Source organism: Eulemur rufifrons, chromosome 7 (assembly GCF_041146395.1).
Source record: "Eulemur rufifrons isolate Redbay chromosome 7, OSU_ERuf_1, whole genome shotgun sequence".
NCBI lineage: Eukaryota > Metazoa > Chordata > Mammalia > Primates > Lemuridae > Eulemur > Eulemur rufifrons.
In genome coordinates, this window is record NC_090989.1 from 189,451,310 (window position 1) to 189,476,503 (window position 25,194).

Consider the following 25,194-nt stretch of genomic DNA (forward strand, 5'->3'; position numbering starts at 1 on the left):
AGAGAGAAGTAAGGAGTGGTGAGAGATAAGATCAGAGAGGTGAGCCTCCTAAACCACGCACCCACGTGGGGCCTCTTGGCAGTGACAAGAAGTTTGAGTTAGGCTGGGCGCGGTGGCTCACGCCTGTAATCCTAGCACTCTGGGAGGCCGAGTTAGGAGGATTGCTTGAGCTCAGGAGTTTGAGACCAGCCTGAGCAAGTGCGAGATCCCGTCTCTACTAAAAATAGAAAGAAATTGGCCAAACAACTAAAAAGAGAAAAAAATAGCCAGGCATGGTGGCGCATGCCTGTAGTCCCAGCTACCTGGGAGGCTGAGGCAGGAGGATCACTTGAGCCCAGGAGTTTGAGGTTACTGTGAGCTAGGCTGAGGCCAGGCACTCTAGCCCAGGCAAGAGAGTGAGACTCTGTTTCAAAAAAAAAGAAGCTTGGGTTTTATTCTAAGTACAACAGGAAGTCATGGGAGGGCTGGAAGCAGGGGAGTAGAAAGGCACGATGTGATTTACACCTTTTAGAGATTACCTGAGCTGCTTTGTGAATTGCAGGTGAGAACAAGAGGAGTCCAGAAGACCAGCTTGGAGGTTCTTATCATTCCAAGATGATGGTGACTTGGACACATGGTGCAACAACAGCCTCCCCAGAAGCTGGGAACTCAGAGCACCAGGGGACCATGGCCCCTCCGTATGTGCATCTCGGCCCCTAGCACAGGGCTGGGCCATGGTGACAGAATGGCTTAAGATGGTGTATCAACCAGCAGTGACATTTGTCTGAAATTTATGCCAGCTTAACCCTCTCACCTTTGTCCTCCTTTGCGGAGCTTCTGCGGGCATCCCCACACACCAGGCTCCCCAAGAGGCCAGGGACAGCCCATCTGACTGCCTGCTGCCCAGGCCTGGTGCGTGCCCACGGCCCACCTGCCCAGGCTCCCTCCAGTGAGGTCTGCGCTGTCAGCACAGCAGCCTTGATACCTCGATGTTTAGGAGATGGCTTTTCCCATCAGAGCCTCCATTTTCTCACCTGGAAGGCGGGCGCCATACTCCCTACGCAAAAAGCTGCTTTCCCCAGGCCCACCTCCCTACTTCTCTTCCTCTTCAGCCCTTCCTTCAACCAGAACAAATCCACTCAAGGGTTTTTTGAAGTTTTGGTGATTTTTTTCTTATTTTTGTAATTAATAACCCCTGGACTCACTGACAGCTATGTGCCTTTCATCCTCTGGCCTCCTGTGTTTCTAGGTTTCAGAATCCAGAATTATCCAGGCATTTCCTTCAAAACTAGTTCTTTCCCCCTTGGAGCCTGATTGGTGGCTGGGTCCTGGGACCCAGGGTAAGGGAGGCCACCGGGTCTGGGCCTCGGCCAACCCCCAGCCCCCAAGACAGGCCCTCCTGTAGTCAGAGGCCAACTATAGGCCACAGGGAGGAGTCCCCTTCCACTCAACCAATGTCCCCACACGTGGACGCTGGGGCTCAGGCCAGGCTGCCCAGTCAAGGGGGGGTTCCCAGTGGTGGGGAGCAGGGAGCGGGAAGGAGTTAGGGAAAAATGAGAGAGAAAGTGGGGGCGTGTGAGAGAAAGGAAGAGGAAGGGGGAGTGTCAGAGTCAGAGAGAGAAGGAAAGAAGGTCTAGGAGAAAGGGAAAGAAAAGAGAAAGTGGGTGAGTGTGGGAGAGGGAGACGGGAGAAAGGCGGCGTGTGGGAGGGAAGAGAGAAAGGGGGAGAGAGGGAGAGAAGAAAAGGGGGGGAGAGACAGAAGAAAAGAAGAGAGAGAGGAGAAAGAGAAGGAGGGGGAGAGAGAGAGGAGAGAGAGTTGGGGAGAGAAGGCAGGGCAGGAGCGGCGAGCGAGGAGGGGCGAGCCGGGGGCGGAGACGAGGAAGTGGGTGCGAGGCGTGGGGCGCAGGCCGTGCGCGCCGCCCGCTCCATCCCTGCCCGGAGCGCAGCCGGCGCGGGCGCGGGACCGAGGCGAGCCGGTGCGGAGCCAGCGCCGCGGCAGCAGCACCAGGTAAGGCGGCCGCCGCCTGCCCGTGCGGCCTCGGCTGGGGGTGGGGTCCCGGGCGGGCGCGGGCACCGGGCAGGCGCTGGCGAGGCTGCTCCGGGATCCCAGGCGGCGGCCGTTGTGGCCCTTTCCCCGGTTCGAGCCCCAGCCCCGCGCTCGCTGGCTGTGCCTGACCTTGGGCAAGTGCCTCCGCCAGCGAGGCTCAGTTTCCTTCCCTGTGACCCTCGGGGGATCGTGCCCACCCCAAGGGGGCGTCGCGAGATGGGATGCAGCCCGGGTCCGCAGCAGTGTCCTGCACACGGGGGCGGTTTTATGTCCCCTCTGCTCACGTAGAGGCAGATCTGGAAAGTCCACTTGCGTCGAAACCGTCCCTGTTTTGTCCCCGGGTCTGGGCGGTGGCATTTTCTCGGGCGGCGTGTCTGTCAGAGCATGGAGCAACTTAGGCTGGCGGGAAGGGGGGCTTCCAGCTTCTCAGGGCACGGAGAGGCTGCCTTCTCCCTCCTGGGCTGCTGCCCACGCCGGGACCAGGACCCGCGCTCGGCGCCGGGAGTTCTTTCTGGGGGCATCGGGAGACGGATTCTCCTGCGGGATGAGCCAGGCAAGTGCCCTCGGTTCAGAGTCCCAGTTTGGGCAGTGACCTTGAGCATGTGAGCCTCAGTTTCCTTCCACCCCCCTGCCGTGAAAAGGGGCGTGCTAAAGCTCCCCTCTAGGTGGCTGTGGGTTTAGGCGGTGGGACAGGAAAGTGGGCTGTGGTGTCACACCCTAACTCAGGTGTTCCCAGAGCCCTGGCACCGGCTGTCTCCAGGGAAGTCCTCTGTGCGCCCTAGGCCTCCTCAGTCGCCCTTGAAAGAGGTAGCCAACGGCAGAGCCAGGTGGTGAAGCAGGGCCTAGGGAATTTGGGGGGCCCAGAAGCCCCACTCCCCAACACCCCACACACACCCTGAGGCTGATGCTTCTCTAAAACATGACATCTCTCAGCTGGGAGTTTTTGTTCCGTGGAGACTCCTGACTTAATCTCTCAGAGCCTCAGTTTCCTTATTTATATTAGGATGCTGTGAATTCCTACCTACTAACGAGTTCCCTGTCACTGGGGGTTATCAGAGGCAATGGGATGGATTCCATTCCTTGACATCTCTGACCCTGGGATATAAGGAGAATTGAATAACACGGGAAAGTAACGTCTCGAGCACCTGCTCTGTGTGGCCCTAGTACTGGGTACATTACGTACATGCACGACAGTGGCTACCGTCACAACAGTCCTGGGAAATGGGTGCCATTGAACCCCAGTTTACAGATGAGGAAACCGAGGCTCACAGAGGTAAGTGATTTCCACATGGTCACACTCATAGCAAGTGCTGCACTGGGATTGGACCCAGGTCTGCCTGACTCCAGGGTACTTTCAAGAGCACCATGCTGGCCCCAAAATATGGCTGTGTAAGGGTCCTAGCACAGGGCTGGCACCTGGCGTGTGCTGGATCACCACTGGTTGCTTGTTCCATGTGTAATAGGAAGACTGCTACGTATCCCTGGGGAAAGTGAGCCTGAAGGCTGGCAGTCGGTTGGGGTACTTTTGCCAAGTGACTTCTCCAGGGGTCTGGGAGGAAGGAAGGTCACTACTCAGTACCACATAGGAAGCAGATAATGAGGCTGACTCACCCCAGCGCGCCAACTCCTTGCCCTTCTCATCGCCTGGCCCCTTTAACCTCGTCTCCATTCACCCTGGCCTGGGCTGAGTCCTCTGCGCTCACAGGCGCTTCCTGCCCTCCGTCCTAGTCTGGTGACTGACTGCTGACCCTCCCAGCCGAAGCATCTGTGGGGAAAACAAGGCCAGCTGTGGTCCATCTCCACCAACGCCCCAAAGAAGGGGAAACAGGATTAAGTTCCAATCCCAAGGATTTAATTCAGCCTTGGGAAGAGAAAAAGAGCTTCCCGGCAGGCTAGAGAGGTGCCTTTGCCAAAAATGTTTTAAAAGAGGAGGAACACACCCAAATGAAATGATGGGGATGTGAACAAAGGCTCTTTCAAATGCAAAGATATTGATCAACAATCAGGAAGTGCCTGAATGTCCAACAGTAGGGAACCAATGAAGTTGTGAGACAGCCATGCATGTGACTACTAAACATGGAGAGTTTTTGACCAATGGGGTCATGTTTATGCACAGGCATATCTATGGCACGGCGCCAAATTTTTGCAAAGAACTTAGAAAAAAGACTGGAAGGAAATAGGCTGAAGAATGTTCATGTTTATCCATCCATGGGTGGTGGGATTATGGGAGATTTGTTCCCTGACTGTACATTTTCTGGACTTTGCAGATTTTATGCAATGAGCATTTACTTTAATAATTAGCAGATGTAGAACTGCCTGACGTCTAGTGCTGAGAGCAGGGAGGAGGGTGCCCGACTGAAGGAAGGCGCTATGTGGTTTGGTAAATCAGGTGCCCAGTCTTGGACGGCCTCCCGGCATATGGTAAAGACTGAATTGTCTCTAAAAGCACACAATAAGTTTGCCAGATTGAATTTTTCACATCTTGTCTCCTATCTTGTCCCCTACAATTTCAATACATACTTTATCCCACTGTCAATTTGATACTGAGAATATTACTCTCCTGCTCAAAAATACTCAAAGGCTCCCCATTCCCAAAAGGATCATGTCCCAAGTCCTTAGACTGGCCTATATGGCTTATTACAGCCTAGCCTTCGGCCAGCCTCTTCGCCTCCAGCTACCCCACCCCACCCACCCTCTGCTGGTCCACCTACGACAGTCTACATCCAGCTGGCTGAATTAACAATGTTCTTGCCCACCTCCAAGCTTTGCATTTGGAATTTCTCTTGCCTGCAATGCCCTCCTTTGCTTAGCAACCTCATCCTACTCATCCTTCAAGATTCTGTTCAAACCAGATCTTCGGGGACCCCACAGTTTATAAGTAGGCTCCCCCCCCCCCAGGGCTCCTTGAACATGGGGACAGTATAACCTATTCACCCCTACCTTTTCCTTGCCAGTACCCAGGACAGGGCTGGCACATGCAAGCTTGTCAATGATAAGGACACTTCTGTGTTGAACCCTGCCACACCCCTTAGAAGAAAGAAGGAATACAAAATTATTAACACCAATAATATCTGACATGTGTTGTGTTCTCACTGTGTGCTCCTGATAACCCCGTGTGGCTCCTGTTCAGAGTGCAAGCCGGGAGTCAGATGCGTTCAGCTTTTGCCCAGTGTCACACAGGGTTCAACCCAGGTCAGCTAAATCCAGAGCCTACGCTCCTAGCCAGAGTCAAGAAGGGTTGACAGATGCGCCAACATTTAAGCAGCCATCCCAGAGACCCTGTGAGAAGCAGTGATCCCTGCACTGTGCAGGCGACGAGGTGCCTCAGCAGCGCCCTCCAAAGCACGAGGGATTGTGCTGCACCCACAGGGAGCTCACAGATGGTCGGGGGAGAGCAGAGTGTCAATGGTGTCCTCAGGGCTTTCTTGGGGGACGTTTAGGAAACTGGGACCTCCGAGGGTGCAGGGTGAAGGCTGCCGGAGATGGTGATTCTGAAATGGGTCAGGAAGGATGAGCAGGAATCGCCCGGTGAGCAAAGGGGGCTAGAACAGTGGATCTCAGCTGGGGATAGTTTTGCTGCGCGGAAGACATTTGTCAAAGTCTGGAGACATTTGATTGTCACAACTTGGGCAGGGGTGTGCTGGCACCTAGTGGGTAGAGAACAGGGATGCTGCTAAACATCCCACCATACATAGGACAGCCCCCCACGGCAAAGAATTATCATGTCCAAAATGTCAGTGGTGCTGGGGCTGAGACACCCTGGGTGAGAAGAGAAGGGGCTGCTGACGGGCTCGGCCGTGCGCGGCATCGCGGGTGTGCGCTGCGAGCCGCCTCCGTGCTGGGGACTCGGAGCCTGTGCCTGCTCTCTTGGCCACCTGGCCTCCCTGCTCCCCCTCAGCCCCCACGTCCCAGGAACCAAAACAAAAACAGAAAATCTTTATTCTTTTTATCTTTGAAAAATTTATTTTTTGAACATAAAAGCTTTATAGAGATATAATTCACATGCTATAAAATCCACCCATTTAAACTGTACAGGGCAATGGTTTTTAGTATATTCACACAGAATTGTGCAACCATCACCACTCTCTAATTTCAGAACATTTTCATGGCCCCAAAAAGAAACCTGTACACGTTAGCAGCCATCCTCTGTCCACTCCCCACTCCCACTCGAGGCTTGGCAACCAGGAATCTACTTTATGTTTCTATAGATTTGTCTATTCTAGACATGTTATGTAAATGGAATCATACAATAGGTTTTGTGACTGTCTTCTTATACCTAGCATGTTTTCAGCATTTATCCGTGTTGTTGCATGTATCAGTAGTACTTCGTGCCTTTTTATAGCTACATAATGCTCCATTTTATGGATATACCACATTTTATTTATCCATTCATCAGTTGATAGGCATTTGGGTCATTTCCTCTTTTGGGCTGTTATGAATAATGCTGCTATAAACATTTTCATGTAGTCTTTTGAGGAGACAAATGTTTTCATTCCTCTTGGATGTATACCTTGAAGTTGAATTGCTAGGTCTTATGGTAATGTTATGCTTAACCTTTTGAGGAACTGCTAGACTGTTTTCCAAAGAGGTTGCATCACGTTACATTCCTACCAGCGGTGTATGAGGGTTCCAGTTTCTCCACATCCTCACTAAGGCTTATTATGTATCTTTCGTATTCTAGCTGTGGGTGTGAAGTGGCATAATTGTGGTTTGGATGTGCAGTTCCTTCATGGCTAATGAATTTGAACATTCTTTGGTGTGCTTGTTGGCCATTTGTGTATCTTCTTTGGATAACCATGTATTCAGACCAGAGTCATTTTTTAAACTTCCTTGCATCATTCCCTTACTTGGACTGAAATGCAAACTCCACGGAGGTCTCCAAGGCCCCACCAAGCCTTTGACTGCATCTCTCCTCACTTGCTCTGCCCTAGCCCTTGCCTCAAAGAGGCAAGCTCACTCCCCCCACCCCATCGTGTGCACTTGCAGTTTCCTCTGCCCACCTCACCATTGCATAGCAGGTGGGGGAGACAGCCTCGGAGAGGCCCTCCCTGTCCTCCCAGTCTCAAGGACCTCCCCCAGGCCCTTGCTATCATACCTCAAGTTTTCCTTTGATCATGTTTTCCTGTCTGATAAAATCTTGAACTCCAGGTGTGACTACACCTTTCACTTCCCGTCTCTGGGCCTCAGCTGCCCTATCTGAAAACCAGAGGAAGTAGGACTGGGCTATCTCGAAGGGAATTTCCAACTCTGCCCTTCTCTGATGCTGTGTGACAGCACGGCCAGGAGGGCACGGGCCTGGCACCATCACAGTGAGAGAAGGGTGGCTGGAGCCACGTTGGTCATGAATCAAAGCGGACAGCATGGCCAATTGTTGCCAGCCCCATGGGGACAGTCTCCAGGGGCTTGTGGCAGCTTTGACTGAGCACCCAGCCTCTGGGAATAGGAGGGAGGACTGTAAACACCTCCAGCTCCACCAAGGACTAGACGCCTTGACCACTTTCTGTTCTAGAATTACCCACTTCTCGCCAAACCCTCTGGAGCATCAGAGCTATTTATTCACTCATTTAGTCATTCAGCAAACACTTCCTGGCACCCTGTTTATGCCCAGTCCTGGGCAATGTGCTGAATATACAGAGATGGATAAAGCTGACACCTACGAAAGGATTCCAGTGTAGTAGGGAAGGCAGATGTGTGACCAACAAGTGATGCTGCCATGGGACAGGGCAGCCCTCAGCTGTGTGCAGGCCTCAGAGACTCAAGTACCCTCATGCCCCAGGTCAGAGAAGGATTCTCAGAGCTGGTTTTGGAGGTGCATAGCAGTGCAGCCCGCAGACAGAGGTGCTGGGTATTCCAGGTGGGCAAGGAGCCTGTGCAGAGACGCAGAGCGGCAAACCCTCCAGGTGTGCTCAGGGCATTCAGAATGATTAAGTTTTACCTGAGGCCCTGGAGCAGTGGGAGGAGGTAAGAAAGGAGTTAATGAGGCACAGACTTTGAAAAGTCCTCGGTACCAAGCTGAGGGGGTTGGGCTATGGGAGCCACAGAAGGATTTTAAGCGGAGGACAGAGGCGGTCAAGTCTGCATTTTGTAAAATGCCTTTCCCAGACAGTGCACAGGGGGTGGGCTGAGGAGAGAGCAGGAGACCAGGAACCCGGTCAGGGTGCCCTGCTTCTGGTCCTGCATCCTGAGCAGGGACGAAGCCAGACTAGTACAGAAGGAGAGAAGGGAGCATCTTCAAAGGCTGTTTGTAGGTAAAATCCAAAGGGGGTATGGGTGGAAGGGAAGGAAGGAGGCTAAGTGACGAATGGCACATAACAGCAGATGTCAGCCTCCTGGGGCTCCTGCGGTGGCCGAGGAGGCACGGGGGCTGCGGGAGCTGGCATTTGAGCCTGGCGTTTTCCAGGCGGCTGGAGACAGCGGTAGAGGTGGCAGGAGAGGGAGGTCCAGACCCAGGGATCTGGATGTGCAAAGGCACAGCAGTGTGAGCATTAAAGAGAGCTAAAGACAGAGTGAGACTCTCCGGATGCTTGGAGCACAGAGGGAGTGATGGGAAGATGGGAGGGGAAACTGAGGCTGGAGAGGGCAGGGTGGGGGGCGGCCATGCTTGGCATTGGAGGGCCGTTGGAGCCCAGTGCAGGGGCTCCGGCTGCAAGTCGTCTGTTACAGGGCACTCGCTGCCCTCGCCAGGGACGGGCGCACGTCAGCCTGATTTTCAAACGGGAGGAGGGCGGGCTCCCGGAGCAGTTGGCCAGTGAGTGTGATGCCAGCCTGGGACAGAGCTCCCAAAGCAATCGTGAATCAGGGGAGAGCAGTTAAAAAAAGAAGAAGGGAATCCTGGGAGCTGACCTGCTCTCCAGGAACACCAGGAGCTGGATCCTAGACTGGCGGCTGGCAGAGGACTTCTGCAGAGCAGAGCCCGTAGCATGTTTTTGTTTTAAAAAAGTGAGATAACATTTTAAAATAAGGAGTTTCATTGAAAAGTTAGGATGTTTTATTTTAAAGCCGGAAGATTTCATTTAACATCCAGGTTTCCAGGTTCTCTTGGAGAACGTGGAGACGTGACGGCACTGGGCCCATCGTGGCCACAGCTGTGTGGTGGCCGCCCCCACCTAGGCACCACATCCCCCCACAGTGGGTGTAATGTGGACGGTTCGTGCACAGCCTGCCTCATGTCACCTACCTGCCTGCTCCCTGAGGCCCTGGGATCCGGGGCCCTTTCTCTGCCCTGGAGCCTGGAGGCTGGGCCAGAGGGGCCTCCTGCCCTGCAGTTCCCAAACCGTGTTCCCAGCAGCATCAGTCTCAGGGGAGGGTCTGTGGGGGCGGGATAGGGATCTAGGACCTCACTCGGCTCTAGAAGCCCTGCCCTCCACAGTCCCTCTCGGTCACAGTGCACGTTGGTGGGTTCGGTCAAGTCGGCAGTGAAGCCCCCAGCTGACATGACTCACCCTGAACTCCAGCACAGATCCTTTTTTTTTTTCTTTGAGACAGAATCTCATTCTGTTGCCCTGGGTAGAATGCAGTGGCATCATGATAGCTCACTGCAACCTCAAACTCCTGGGCTCAAGCGATCCTCCGGCCTCAGCCTCCTGAGGAGCTGGGACTACAGGCACATGCCACCATGCCTGGCTAGTTTTTCCACTGTTTATAGAGGCAGGATCTGGCTCTTGCTCAGGCTGATCTCGAACTCCTGAGCTCAAACAATCCTCCCACCAGCCTCCCAGAGTGCCAGGATTACAGGTGGGAGCCACTGTGCCCGGCCAGATTCCTTTTCTTGAAGCAGCACCTTTAATAAATATCCACAGAGCCCATTTGGTACAATGCTGCCTTCTTCTAAAGATTGATGGGAGGTTATGTTTTTCCTTTTTATTTTTTGAGTAGGTAAGACCTCCTTCTGGTTCAAAAGTACAATATACAAAGAGAAAGGCCTTACTCCACCCTGGCCGCCACCTGCCCAGTACCCACCCATACCCAGAAAGAAGAAGTCACTTTTGTCAGTGTGTTGTGGTGTATCCTGCCAGATTTTCTTTGTGCACGTAGGGGAGTATATTGTACATACTGTTCCGCACTTTATATGTTGTGTTTTAGTCACTGGAGATTTAACTCTCAATGGAAAAAACTTTGAATAAAGAAATGTGCAAAGAAGACAGTAATAACATCCACCATCCAAAGAAAATCACTAGTACCAGCCAGTCTTTCCTGCTAGGCATAAATTTTTATTGTTATTTCCGCCCTCCCCCCGCCCCCCCCCCCCCCCCCCCCGTGTAGGCTTACAGGGTAGGACTTCGTAGTTACAATCATTCTATCTTTACCATTTGAATCTGTGCCATTTTTCTGACTTAAATATAAGCATTTCCCCTTGTTATTTCCTAGTTTCCAAAATATGATAGTAACAGCTATAATAATTCCACTATGACATAATTTAACCATAGCTTTGAGCATATAAAGGTCATTCACAAGATTCAGCTATTGTCAAGAACACAGTTACACCTACAGCTTTTTTCATCCATGGACTTGGGCTGAGTGAGGTCTCAGGAAAGCGAGGCATCTAGACCAGGAGCTGAAGAGCCATGGTTTGGTACCCTGGAGCTGGGGGAGCTTCTGGAAACATAGCTGGGGGGCCTGGATGGTGACCTGGAAGGAGAAGGGACAGGGCGGACACAGGCATGTGAGGAGCCAGAGGAAGGCAGGTGCCCTGTGTGGGCCAGGCATTGTGCCACGAGCTTGTGCATCACGAACGTGCCCCACTCACACTCCCCAAGTGTGGACAAAGTCGTAAGTGCTGGGGCTTGAAGTTTGCTGCTGACCCCTCATAGCTGTCAGACAGTGTGGGGTGTGGACCACTGTGATTTCCATGCCTCCAGTTGAGGAGTCTGAGGCAGGGAGACCCCCAGCACTGCTCCAATGCAGAGAGAAGCCAGGAGTTCAGAATGTAACCAGGTAGTTGGCTCTAGAAGGGCCTCTACCCCCATAAGCCTCGTGACACCTTTGTGAGGTTGGGATTGTTATCCCCATTTGACAGGAGGGGAAACTAGGACTTGGACAAAGTCATCTGGCCAAAATTGTCTAACTGGTAAGTAGCAGAGCTGGGATTAGAACCCACTGCAGCTTTCTCTATCCAGGTCCTGCAGACAGAGGTGAGGGTCGAGTGGGGCAGGCAGGAAGAAGGGCCCAGGTTAGTCATGAGGAGAGTCCCAGGGGGCTGTCCTGAGAGCTGACAAGGCTATAAAATGTGTGCTCGCCCAATGAGTGGAGGCAAAAGCCATTCACAGAAGCTTAGGGAGGAGGCAGCAAGGTCATAGCCAAAATCCAGACAGTGGGTTGGGGAGAAGCAGAGGAAGGATCCCCCGTAGCAGAAGGGGTGATGAGGGCAGGGCTCACCCCAGTGCTGAGCCCTGGAGCAAAGTGGGACTACTTTTGTGCAGCGACTCCTGTAACATTTCCCAGGGAGCTCCCTGGTCTGTTAAATTTGTTATCATAGACTTTCCAAAGAGGCACGGCAGTAGAGAAGAGAGAATAAGGAGCCCCAGGTCCCCCTTTTCCATCCCCGCAGTTTTCAGTGCTTTGCCAATCATCCCTCATCCCCATTCCTCACCACGTAGATTTTGCATTTCAAAGGAAATCCAAGACATCATGGCACTGTGCTTAGGACAATTTCGGTGTTTGTTTCTAACTGACCCGCACATGCCACCTTTCCCCAGCCCTAGCTGACAGAATTCTAGCACAAACACTAGGCCTTAATGTGATCTAGTATCTGACCTGAATGCAAGTTTCCTTGATTGTCTCACAATGCCTTTGTACCATGACTGTGTTCAAGTCAGGATCCAAGCAAGGTTCACATGTCATATTTGGATGCAATATCCCTTTTAACACTTTCGAAAAGCATTAAAGCTCCACTGAGGGAATTATGCATGTTCTATTCAGGGACTAAGCAGAACCTCAAAGACCAGACACTTCTGTAACTTGATATTGCTTTTCCAAGCAGCCTGGATTTTACTAACTACAAGGACAGCTCCCTCAAGATGACAAACTCTGATGCCTCAGAGGCCAGGCAGATGGTGTCACTGCCTGGTGTCATTGCCCAGTGGGACTATGCCTGGCCAGATGGGCTCCGAGCACCGGGCCCCAATCCAAAGGGGGCAAGTAGGAATGTGGGCCAGTGCTGTTTGTCAAGAGTAAATGGAGGCCGGGCGCGGTGGCTCACGCCTGTAATCCTAGCACTCTGGGAGGCCGAGGTGGGCGGATCGTTTGAGCTCAGGAGTTCGTGACCAGCCTGAGCAAGAGCGAGACCCCACCTCTACCAAAAATAGAAAGAAATTATATGGACAGCTAAAAATATATAGAAAAAATTAGCCGGGCATGGTGGCGCATGCCTGTAGTCCCAGCTACTCGGGAGGCTGAGACAGGAGGATCGCTTGAGCTCAGGAGTTTGAGGTTGCTGTGAGCTAGGCTGACGCCACGGCACTCACTCTAGCCTGGGCAACAGAGTGAGACTCTGTCTCAAAAAAAAAAAAAAAAAAAAGAGTAAATGGAAATCTGGATTTTGTTTTACATGAAATCTCCTAATTACTAAACATTGGCCTTTAAAAAAAAAATTAGGAACAGCATTTGAACCCAACAACAGTCTTCAGTAGACTGAATTCAGCCTGTGGCCATTAGTTTCATCTTTGCTGTCCAAAAATTGGAAACCTGGGTGAGACATGTTATTGAAAGGGAATGACCTCTCCATCTTTGGAGGTAATCATGGAGAGGCAGCCTGGCCATCCATCTGGATTTCTGCACATTCAGTGATCACTGGGTTATTTTCTGTCCTCAGTCCTACTAGTAGATGATTCAGGGATCTCACAACCACTTCCCCTACCACACACAGACACACACACACACACACACACACACGCACATGCACTCACTTTCTCCTCGGGCCAGCAGTGTTTCTGAGAACACGGCAGCAGCCGGGCTACAAATGCAACCACCTGCCTGGGCCCCAAGCCCCTGGAGCCCACAGGAGACTCTATGAGAGTCTGCACAACTAAGATTTCAGCCTAATCCCCATCCCCACCACTGACCAAAGATTGGTCATATCAGGTTGGCAAAAATCTCTTCAAGGCATCTGGGCTGCCCTACGATTTGCTTTGTCAAGCCTTGTCTGGACCTGGGCCTTTAACAGCGCTTATGGAGCTTCATCTGTATGCAATGGTGGCCAGACAGACATGAGTCTGCCCCCTTGGGGATTAGACTTGCCTTCCAGGGGCCAACAGAGAAAGAAAGAATGGCCTACATGGTGTAAGTGCCATGCCAGAAGCACAAAAGGAAGAGAATGTGTAGCCAGCGTCTAACTTCTGCTGAGAGGGCTAGGAGAGGATGGGGAACCAAAGGCCTGGTGTGGTCAGGGGAAGAGAAGTTTGGAATTCATATTAGAAAGTTGGCCAGGAGCTACATGGATTGCCCGGAGCTTTGTGGGGCACTGCATGGGCTTGGATTTTCTCAGCAGAGCAGAAGTTACATAAGATAACCAACAGGTATAAATGTTCCTGGCACATGTTAGCTGTTTACTGCTGCTATCTTTAAGTTGACTCAGCTGGCTGCAGGACTTTAACCTGTAAGAGCAAGTTATACCTTGCTGGAAGGGCAAAACCTTCAAGGAATGAGGTTGGGGAACAGAACAGAGAGAAAGGAAGAGACAGTGTTGACAGGAGCAGCTCTATCATCCAGTTCATGTGGCCACAGCTGCCACTGATGGTGGTGGTGGAGATGATAGTTGTGGTGATTTGGATGGTGGTGGTGGAGATGATGGTTGTGGTGATTAGGATGGTGGTGGAGGAGATGATGATTGTGGTGATTAGGACGGTGGTGGTGGAGATGATGGTTGTGATGATTAGGATGGTGGTGGAGATGATAGTTATGGTGATTAGGATGGTGGTGGTGGAGGTGATGGTTGTGGTGATTAGGATGGTGGTGGCGGAGATATTGACTGTGGTGATTAGGATGGTGGAGGACATGATGGTTGTGTTGATTAGGATGGTGGTGGTGGAGGTGATGGTTGTGGTGATTAGGATGGCGGTGGTGGAGGTGATGGTTGTGCTGATTAGGATGGTGGTGGTGGAGGTGATGGTTGTGCTGATTAGGATGGTGGAGGAGATGATAGTTATGGTGATTAGGATGGTGGTGAAGGAGATGATGGTTGTGGTGATTAGGATGGTGGTGGTGGAGGTGATGGTTGTGGCGATTAGGATGGTGGTGGTGGAGGTGATGGTTGTGCTGATTAGGATGGTGGAGGAGATGATAGTTATGGTGATTAGGATGGTGGTGAAGGAGATGATGGTTGTGGTGATTAGGATGGTGGAGGACATGATGGTTGTGATCATTAGGATGGTGGTGGTGGAGGTGATGTTTGTGGTGATTAGGATGGTGGAGGAGATGATAGTTATGGTGATTAGGATGGTGGTGAAGGAGATGATGGTTGTGGTGATTAGGATGGTGGTAATAGCAATGATGGATCCAGTTGGAGGACCTGAGCACTATTTAGTGTAGAAAAGCGAAGGCTCAGGAAGTCATGCAGGTCTGGAGGGCTGCCTGGAAAAAGGGCCTTAGACTTGTTCTCTGGGCCTCAGAACTTTTCAGAAGCTCTACAAAAATGTTTTCAAACTCTCTCTCACACACACACAGTATCAGATCTAACATACAAAAAGAAATCTATGAAATTCCAAGTAATAAATGTTCAATCGAACATCTGCCAGCTGGTCAATGGCAGCCTGTTATATCAAATAGCCACATACGAATTATATTTTCTCCAAAATACACATAAATTGCAATGTATTTATTAGTCAGTGGGGTATAGCCTCCAAAAGAAAGTGTGTATGGCTCCAGTAGTGTCTTTGAATGGCCATGACTGGTTGGAAGATACTGTGAGGTAGTAAGCCCCTGTCACTGGAGGTATGCAAGATCAGCCAGGACAGCTGCCTCTCCGGGGTGCTGGGGAAGAGCTTCCACTGTCCAGAGCGCTCCTGTTTTATGTCATGATTCCTTCCCCTCCCCTTCCACACACAGCTATGTAGTTGCCGGAACCTTTGAAATCGTCTAAGCCCCTCTCTTCACCTTTCTTCTGAGGAAGCTGAGGGTGTGAAACGGCGGGAGTAGCGCAGCGGGTCACAGGCACTCCAGAGAGGCACACTTGGGATCCCAACTCGCAGCCAATGCCCTGTGCACCCCAGCTCCTGCCCCAGGGCTGTTTTGCCCCCTCATGGCAGGGACATGAGCCTCTGCAAACACTGGCCACCCAGGGGCTTGCTTCCCCTGGAAGAACCCACACAGACTTTTCAGTTGGGCCATCTAACCAATGCCCCGAGAACACTTCCAGGCCTTCCCAGCATTTGCCAAGCCACTGCTGACAGCAGACTTTGGCCAAGTCACAAAACACCATAAATTTCAATTTCCTCATCCATAAAATAGATAAGTGTCGGTATCCATGTAATAGGGTTGTTGCAGAAATGAAATGGGATAGTGTGTGTAAAGTACTTTGAACATTGCCTGACACTTTCAAAGTGCCCAATAAATGAGCTATTATATTATGATAGTTATTTTAAATATGCATTTAGCCAATCAAGTTTTAAGTGATCCCCTATTAAGTGTCTGTTGGTGGGCAAGACTGAGTGGATCCTGGCTCCTGGCCCTCACGGAGCTCGCATTCCAGCGGGGAGAGACAAATAGCAAACAGGCAAAATCCCGGAGAAAAAATACCCTATGCAGAAGGCCAGATGGGAGGATTTTATAGAAGGTGGGCTGGGCTCCTTTGGAGAGGTCCAGGAAGGCCCCTCTGCAGAGCTGTCACGGGCATGTCCACATCAGCCACAGGTCACAGACGGAGCTCCCAGGAGGCGCGAGCGTGGCATACCTGAGGAAGCAGAGAAGGGCAGTGTGGCCAGAGTGGTGTACCCACTGAGGCCTAGGGAGGTAAAAGAGGTCAGGCAGGTTGGGAGAAGCAGATTCCGAGGGGCCTTCTGAGCAAGGGCAAGAGTCTAACAGGACGAATCAGTGAGTTCGAAGCCCATGTGTGTGTGTGTGTGTGTGTGTGTGTGTGTTTCAGAGGCAGAATCCACAGGGGTTGCAGGCAGGTTGCTGCTGGAGGTGAAGGAAGGCAGGAAGCAAGGTGACGCCTGAGTGTTTAGCCGGAGCAGCTCAGCGTTTGGAGGCTGGAGAAGGGCAGGGTGGAAAACACTGGTCCTCCCCCAGGCCCCTGCTTCACGACCTGTATGCGCTCCGTGCCGACAGTGTGCAGAGTAGACAGTGTAGAGACAGAAAGTGGGCCGGTGGGTGCCAGGGGCTAGGGACGAGGGTGGAATGGGAGTGACTGCTTAGTGGGGACAGGGTCTCCCTTTGGAGTGAGGAAAACGTTTTGGAACCAGATAGAGGTGGTGTTTGCACATTTTGAAGGTACTACATGCTACTGATTGTACACTTTAAACTGGTTCACTTTATGTTATGTGAATTTCCCCTCAATCTTCAAAAAGAAAGGAGAAATAAAGACTTTTTCAGACAAACCAAAACTGAGGAACTTTGTCACCACATGCAGTTTCAGGTTCCTACATCCACCACTGTCGGGGACCAGGCATACGGTGTGAGTCTCTCCCTGGTGAGAAAACACCACAGTAAGAGCTGGTTGTGCAAACAGTCAGTGATGGGCTGGACTTGTTCCAGTTCTCCTGGGGGTGACGGGTGTTCAGAGGCTCTGGAACCAGGCCTGGCTCAAAGCCCTGCCTGCCTCTTTACCAGTGGTGTGGCCCTGGACAAATGACTTAATCTCCCTGAATCTCAGCTTCACCATCTGTCCACTGGGAATAATACAATACTAGCCTCTGCCACCCAGATGCTATTATTATCACAGAGTAGGTGCCTGGCAAATGGAAGAGGTCAGTGTCCTGGCTTTGGGTCCATTTATCACTATGATGCTGAAGTGGTGACATTCATCATAATAGTGTCCTCTTTGATCCCACCATCCTTATCTAAGGGGTAGTGAGGCTCTTCCTAATCTGTAGCAACAGGAGCAGTTACAGAACCCGCCCCAAATTCCGGACATTTGGCTCCATCACCATTCAGCCTGGTCAGAGGGGTCCCCACCAGGGGGCTGCAGTGCTTGGAACAAGATGTGCCTGATGACAGAAGCATAAACAAGCCCTGGCTCTGGGCCCCCCTGGCCAGGAGAAATCCAAGGGTGGGGCCAAAGCTACTAGGAAGCCCAGGACTTTCTCTCAAATAAACAGCCTCAACTAGAAGTCTTTTCCTGCTATTTGGGCTTTGACCAAATGTCCAGCTTGCTACAAGGAAGGAGTTATACAGCTACAACCACAAAGATGAAAGATGCACTTGATTGAATGTCACTGCGAGAGAGGAAGTGTCTTGTGCTGCAGAAACTGACAATCACACCATCTCTTTTAAAAGCTCAAACCCTTTCTCTATGTGCAAAGCCAAATATGCAGTGGCGAAGAACAGGGACTCTGGAGACTGACAGAGCTGGGTTCAAATCCTAACTTTTTCACTTACTGGTTTTGACACTTTAGGCAAGTTCCTTAACTTCTCTGGGCCTCAGTTTTTGCATTTGCAAAAGAGAGAAATAAAAATCCCTTGCCTCCCAATGTTGTGGTAAAGATTAAAGGAGACAATGTGTATAGAGCCCCAGGCCTGTCAAGAAATGGGAATCCTCTATATGCTAATCTGCAATAGTATTATCCTCTTTGATTGTCAGTCAACTGGGTTTACATGATATGGGTTCCCACATCTGCTACCAGTTCCCTGGATGATCTTGGGCCTGTTGATTGAACCTTCAATGGCTCCCTGTTACCTTCAGAACTAAGTCCAAACTCTAGAGAACTCCATCCCTGGCTACATTTTCATCCTCAAAACCATCTGGAGAGGTTGGCAGAAGCCAGATCACATAGGGCATGGCGGGCACTGTCGTTTTTATCCTAACGACGGAGGAAGCATTGAAGGGGCACGACATGCTCAAAGACCAGGTAAGTCGACTGCAAAATCTGTGCAGTGATGGGGGAGAGGAGAGGTCCCTGAGAGCTATGAGCGTGGAGGTAGAGGACTTCTTATGAAGGGACTCCTGGGCTGAGCAGACCAAGCACCAGCCCCAGCATGGAGCCCATCCCAACTGCGCGGCTCTGTCCCACTCTAAACATGAGCTGGTCCCCGGCTTCCATTCCTTTGCGTGTCATTCCCTCTGCCCAGCAGACCCTTGCCCTGCCCTTCTCCTCCTGTCAAGCTGTGTGGCTGTTAGGCTTTGAGGAGGCCATACAAACACGGGGAAAAAGACTGAAAAGGGCCCGAAGGGCATATGGTGAAAAACAAGTCCTCCTCCCACCCTGTCTCGGTGCCCCTTCCCTCCCCGGAGGCCGCCATCACTACCCTTTCACCAGGGCCCTCCTGCACGGGTCCTCGACCGTGCTAACCCATGTAGAGGCGTGGGTGCTCGCATGTGTGTCCCCCTTGTGAATATCGCACTGGGCACACTTTTGGAGACCACCCCGCACCATCAGCCCAGGCTGCCTAAGTCAGTTTTTCTGATGACTTTCTTGCATTCCGTTGTGTGCACGTTTGTGCTCTTTCCAGCCTTTGCTGTGGGGAGTCACAGGACAAATTCCTAGAAGGCAACTGCTGGGTCAGTAGTCAGTGTTTTTAACTTTAATGAGGCCGGGCGCAGTGGCTCACGCCTGTAATCCTAGCACTCTGGGAGGCCGAGGCGGGTGGATCACTTGAGGTCAGGAGTTCGAGACCAGCCTGAGCAAGAGTGAGACCCCGTCTCTACTAAAAATAGAAAGAAATTATCTGGCCTACTAAAAATATATGTAGAAAAAATTAGTTGGGCATAGTGGCACATGGCTGCAGTCCCAGCTACTGGGGAGGCTGAGGCAGGAGGATCGCTCAAGCCCAGGAGTTTGAGGGGGAAAAGAAAGTATTGGACTCAATTTGGCAAAACTGGAAGGGAAGGACACCCAGATTGGTTGCTTTCTAGATGGCCTTGCCCCGCCCCCCCCTTGGTTAGCAAGCAGAATGCATGGCCGGCAGCATTTCTTCAGGGTTCCCTGGGTGAAGGGCAGTGAGAGAGGCCCAGGCAGACGCCTGGCTCCGCCTCTGTGGAGGACGCCACCCTCCGAGCCCCCATCATCTTCACTGCCTGGCGGGAGGCTAGAAGGAAGTGCTGTTCTCGGTCTCCCTGCAGCTCAATCCAGGACAGACACGTTCTGGTGGTGAATGCACCAAGGAGCCCACCAAGAGTAGAGTTCTCCTGGGGGCCCAAAAACTCAGAACCCGATCCAGTGGAGTTAAAGAAAGCACAAGTTTCTGCCGGAAGTGCGTGCAGGTGAGAGATGAAAGTGAGAGGGTAAAGAAACTACCTGGAGGAGGTGACAGAGGTGGCCAGGGCTTGAAAGAAGAGTAAGAGCTCACTAGGTAAGGAAGGGCATTCCAGGCAGTGGGAACAGCACATGCAAAGGCACAGAGTCAGAATGGGCCTGACACACTTCAGAACCAGGAGCAATGAGATGCCACAGGGCCATATTAAACCTTATTAACACTACAAGGCAGTAGGTACTGCAAAGTCCTCCTTGGTATGAAGTTCAGGGGAGATGTCTCCAGCCTCTAAGCACTTAGGAAGGCTCAAGGAGACAGTATACCTGAGCTGGGCTGTGAAAGGAGAAGAGTAAGGTGACTACAGTGAAGAGCGGAACACCAGGTGTAGGGGACAGCAGAGGCCAAGGCAGGAGTGAGAAGGCATGTTGCATTTGGGGACACACGCTTGCCTTGATGTTTGTGAAACTGGGAGACAAATGCTGGAGGGTTTGGCGAGACCCAGTTGCAAGGATGGGTTGAAGTCTGATTAAAGAACAGACGTTAAAGATGGGCCAAAAGAGTTTGAGCCAAGTTGGAATCCAGGCTGCACCACTTGCTAGGGTGCACCCCCCACCGGCCTCTTTGAGCCTCCCTCTCCTTGGCTGTTAAATGAAGACAACGATTGCCCTCACTTGTGGGGGGGGGCTGTGCAGATTCAGTGATATTTTATTTAATGTGCATCATCCCGCTTTGCCCGGGACTGTCCTTCAGCACAGGTGTGCCAGGGGTCGTTGAACCGTCGTCCCCCCACAGAGGGAAGCTCACATCGTTTCCATTTTTCGCCTCTTGCAGAGCTGCCAACGCGGACATCCTTGTCCATGTATCTGTGCGGGACAGCAGTTGTGCTGCCACAGGCCAGGCTCCCAAAAGGATAATTAGGATCCAAGTGGCCGAGAGGAGCATCCGTTACATATTGGGAATTTTAAGGGGAATGAAGGAAAGGCCGTTTGTGGGTGATGTGTAGGGTGTGTGTGGGCAGTGCCTGTGTGTGCCCACGCACACGTGGAGGCTCAGAGAAGGTACAGAAGGCCCCACCACACCCGTCAGCAGGGCTTGGGGGTGTGATGGCCACGGTAGTTGGCCCTTGCTGTATACCTTGGAGATGCTTGGTTTACTGTAAGGAGCATGTTATCAGTTTAGAAATTTGAGAGGAAAGTTCAAGAGAGTATTTTTGATGTTACCTGTCATGGTGACAGCAATGGCGACCGTGATGACATGGGTCTTACACGCAAAGGAAGCCATTGAAGGGGCGACACGGCCCTCTAGGGTGATCCTTCTGCTCACAAGGGACAGGAAGGATGGGAGGGAATGAGCCCCATACAAAGCCCCTGCCTTCACAAAAGGTTACCAGAGACTTTACAGGAGCTGGGCTTTAAATAGAAATACAACAGAAGTTTCTCTTTGAAACTCCTTGGAGAAAGAAATCACAGCTGTCCTGTTCGACCCCACGGTACCTGGAACAGCATTTGGCACGTTGTGGGTTCTCAAGGAAATATCTGTTGAAAAGAACAGAGGAAGGGAGGGGAGGGAGAAAGGAAGGAATTTCTAGTTATAGAAAGGCTGCTTCACTCAGATTTGAAGACCCCCCCAAACATTAACTAAAATGTCAGCCCAATGCCGAAATACCTATACCTGACTGTTAAGGAAACTCAGAGAAAATTTTGATCATAAATAAGGATTCTCAAAAAAAAAAAAAAAAAATCCTTGTTGCTACCCCATCCAAAATTAATTAAGTGTGGCAGTAAGACTCATACTGTTTGGGCTACACATGTAATGAAAAGATCTTCTAAAAATAAATACCCGGAGGCCGGCTTGCGTGGCCGGGTGACTGAGCCGGGGGAGCCCTGATCCCTGCACAGACACGGTTGTTATGACTAAATGATGCTCCTCACGTTCAGCTTGCAGAACCGCTCCAGGCAAGAGCCTGGGAGAGGCCCAATTTATATCCTACGGAGATTAGCTTGCTTCTGAGAGGGGGTCGCCGTGACTGGGTTTCTGCACACTCTCAGGTCAGGCCGCAGATGGCCTGCTGGCTGCTGTCTGAAAAGCCAGGCTGAACCCGCGTGGCAGGACCAGGAAGGGGGCAGGGCCCTCGCTTGTTGGAATCACAGACTATCGCCACTAGGAGGGAGCCTTGGAGCCCACCTGGTGGCCAAGGCTCCTGCTTAACCGAGAAACGTGGTGTGTGCTGCTAGCACAGGACGTGTGTTTGCAGCGGGAAGGGGGCGGGGAGGAGAAACCCCCCAGATGCCTGCGAGAGGGCGCCGCGCGGACGGCAGCGTGCACCGTGGCGAGCTCCCGCACGGGCTGTTATGCAAGCTTTAGACGGACTGAGTGAGCTGCGTGGATGTGGGATCACGTGTGCTGCTCAGTAAGACCGGTAGGATTTAGAGATCTGTTCAGAGCGGGGATGGCATTGACGAAGCGTGGAGATGACAGGTGATGGACTGCAGGCTAAATGTGGCCCTCTGCCTGGCTTTGTACAGCCCATGAGCTAAGGATGGGTTTTACATTTTTAAATTAAAAAAAAAAAGATTTTTTTGACACGTGAAAATTATAAGAAATTCAAACTTCGGTGTCCATTACTCAAGTTCTATTGGGGCGCAGCCACACTCGTGTGTTTGCACGTCGTCTGCATAGCTGCTTTCTTGCCTGCAAAGGCAGAGCTGAGTCACTGCAACGGAGACTGTGCAGGCTGCAAAACAGAAACTATTTGTTACCTGACCCTTTTCTGAAAAAGTTGTCAGCCCTTGGCTTAGAGCATGGTGACATTTTGCAAAACAACAGCACCAGATGCTGTTCTCGGCATTTTGTAAGAGTAGATTCATCACATTTGTTTACTCCTTCATTCATTCTATCATATATTCATCAGGTGCTTAGAGCCCACCCTTGGGGCCAGGCACCGGGAACCAGCAGTGGACAAACAGATGCAGCCCCTGTTCTCATGGAGCTGAGTCTGTGTCTAGATTCTTCTTTTCTCAGTTTAAACGTTCCTAGCCCTTCCAACTATTTCTCACAAGTCTCGGGGTCCAGCCCCTTGCATCCTGCCTGCGGTCTTCCTCCCCACCACAGATCAGTCCCTCCTAAGGAAAGGTACCCACAGTGGCCTATGCCTCCTGGGGTCTTGCCAGGAAGTCCATGTCTAGAAGGACTCACCTTAAATCGGGTCACACTCTGGGCCTTGTTTCAAAGTCCTCAACATCCAACCTTTGCCCTTTCAGCTCCTGCCCTCCAGAGACCCCAGAGAGGGAGACCTCAGTCCCTGACCCCATCACGTGGATGGGAGCAGGAGCCAGCTATGGAGAAGGACACAGCTGTGTCTCCACGTGATCCCTCCTGCATGACACCAGAGCCACCTCCAGACACACGCCTCAGTGCCTCAGTCTCTATGCACAACCTGGAGAGTGGAGACCTATCCCAGCCCCGGGAGGAAGTTAGCTCTTCAGGGGGCCATCTGAGGACTGGAGCTTGAACTGCAAACCTGGCTTCAAGGCCTGCCTTTCTCTCTTTTTCATTCATACTCATGCCTAACACATTAGAGGAGACTGCTTTATTTATTTCTAGAAAAACAGCACTGGGTCAGTCATTGAAGCCCCCTGAAATCTGGACACCTTTTTTGGCTCTGCTGGGAGCCCAGAGCGCTCAGTGGGTGGCATAACTAACACATCAGGAGCTGAGAGAGGAGTGGCCAGGGCCCTGGTCAGGGGTCAGAGCTGTAGGGCCGCAGGATGGCGTCCAATGGCACGGCCTCTTCCTACTGCCTGGACTCCACCACGTGCAGGGTCACCATCAGCGTGGTCCTCACCGTCCTCATCCTCATCACCATCGCGGGCAATGTAGTTGTCTGTCTGGCCGTGGGCTTGAACCGCCGGCTCCGCAATCTGACCAACTGCTTCATCGTGTCCTTGGCTGTCACTGACCTGCTCCTCGGCCTCCTGGTGCTGCCCTTCTCTGCCATCTACCAGCTGAGCTGCACGTGGAGCTTCGGCAAGGTCTTCTGCAACATCTACACCAGCCTGGACGTGATGCTGTGCACGGCCTCCATTCTCAACCTCTTCATGATCAGCCTCGACCGGTACTGTGCCGTCATGGACCCGCTGCGCTACCCCGTGCTGGTCACCCCCGTCCGGGTTGCCATCTCTCTGGTCTTAATTTGGGTCATCTCCATCACCCTGTCCTTCCTGTCTATCCACCTGGGGTGGAACAGCAGGAATGAGACCAATAAGGGCAATCACACCACCTCTAAGTGCAAAGTCCAGGTCAACGAAGTGTATGGTTTGGTAGATGGGCTGGTCACCTTCTACCTGCCTCTGCTGATCATGTGTGTCACTTACTACCGCATCTTCAAGGTGGCCCGGGATCAGGCCAAGAGGATCAATCACATCAGCTCCTGGAAGGCAGCCACCATCAGGGAGCACAAAGCCACAGTGACGCTGGCTGCCGTAATGGGGGCCTTCATCATCTGCTGGTTTCCTTACTTCACCGTGTTTGTGTACCGTGGCCTGAAAGGGGATGACGCCATCAATGAGGTGTTTGAAGCTGTCGTTCTGTGGCTGGGCTATGCCAACTCGGCCCTGAACCCCATCCTGTATGCCGCCCTGAACAGAGACTTCCGCACCGGGTACCGGCAGCTGTTCTGCTGCAGGCTTGCCAGCCGCAGCCCCCACAAAACCTCTCTGAGGTCTCACAACTCTCAACTGTCCAGGAGCCAAAGCCGAGAACCCAGGCGGCAGGAAGAGAAACCGCTGAAGCTCCAGGTGTGGAGTGGGACAGAAGCCATGGCCCCCCAGGGAGCCACAGACAGGTAACGGCCCCAGCCCTTGGTGCAGGCGGGGTCTCTGGGAGGGGGACCCACTGTTCAGGAGGTGCTCCTTTAGGTTCTGGGAACTCTTCATGAGTACTTCACAAACTATCTGGTTGAATCCTCCCAGCAGCCCCCAAAGGTAGGATTGTTTAGCTCTGTTTTAACAGAAGCACATTAAAGTTCTCAAAGAACTTGCTGAAGGCTGCCGCAGCTAGAACCTGGACAAAGGTCTCGTGACTCTAGAGCTTGCAGGCCCCTTTTTCTAGCTACGTTGTCCTTACAACCAGGAGACCTAAGTTTGAGGCCTGACTCTGCCACTTAGGAGTGCTAAGTGTGCAACCAACCAACCCCCAGGGCGGCACTCAGTAGCCACGTGCTAATGCTGCCACCTGAGGGGCCCTTGTGCAGTTACATGGGAAACCCAGCTCAGGTCAGCATTTATTGAGCAGCTACTATGCGTCAGCTTTACCGTGGGAGGTGTGCAAGTCACTGAGGGAAGAGGATGGCAGAGTCAGAGAGGGGGGGTGCTGTGCGGTAGATCTTAGCAGAGATGAAGGGTTGGCAGCAAGGTGGGGGTAACCTAAGCAGATCTGTGCCACGGAAAGAAGGGCTCTGGCTGCCCCCTGAGATGTGGGCCAGCAGGAGACACTGCAGACGCGGGCTCTTGGCACTGTCCCTGAGAAAGGAAAAGAGAAGAAATAAAAACTGAGGCGGCGATGTGTTTTTGCAAGGTCTGCAGACTACTGGGCGTGCAGGGCGCAAGAGATGCAAGAAAAGGACAATAGGACTCCACCTCCAGGAGGGCTCCGGGCTGACAGATAAACAGAATCAGGAGATTTGGATAAATTCACCATGACAAAGCCAGTGGGGGAGGGACAGCTCACTGGTCTGAGCCTGAGCTGCTGGGAGGACTGAGTGAAAGAACAGTAGGGCACCAGGCACATAGAAGTTGCTCAGTAAATGCTGCTTTCTTTCTCTTCCC

General features: G+C 52.1%; 1 protein-coding gene across 1 annotated transcript; it reads left to right on the forward strand.

Moving 5' to 3' along the window:
• Window positions 1-1,905: 1,905 nt before the first annotated feature.
• Window positions 1,906-24,216, forward strand: HRH2 (histamine receptor H2). Its single transcript, XM_069473901.1, has 2 exons — window positions 1,906-1,987; window positions 22,630-24,216. Exon 2 carries the CDS (start codon window positions 23,137-23,139, stop codon window positions 24,214-24,216), a length of 1,080 nt encoding a protein of 359 aa, XP_069330002.1. The 5' UTR covers window positions 1,906-1,987; window positions 22,630-23,136.
• Window positions 24,217-25,194: the final 978 nt, after the last annotated feature.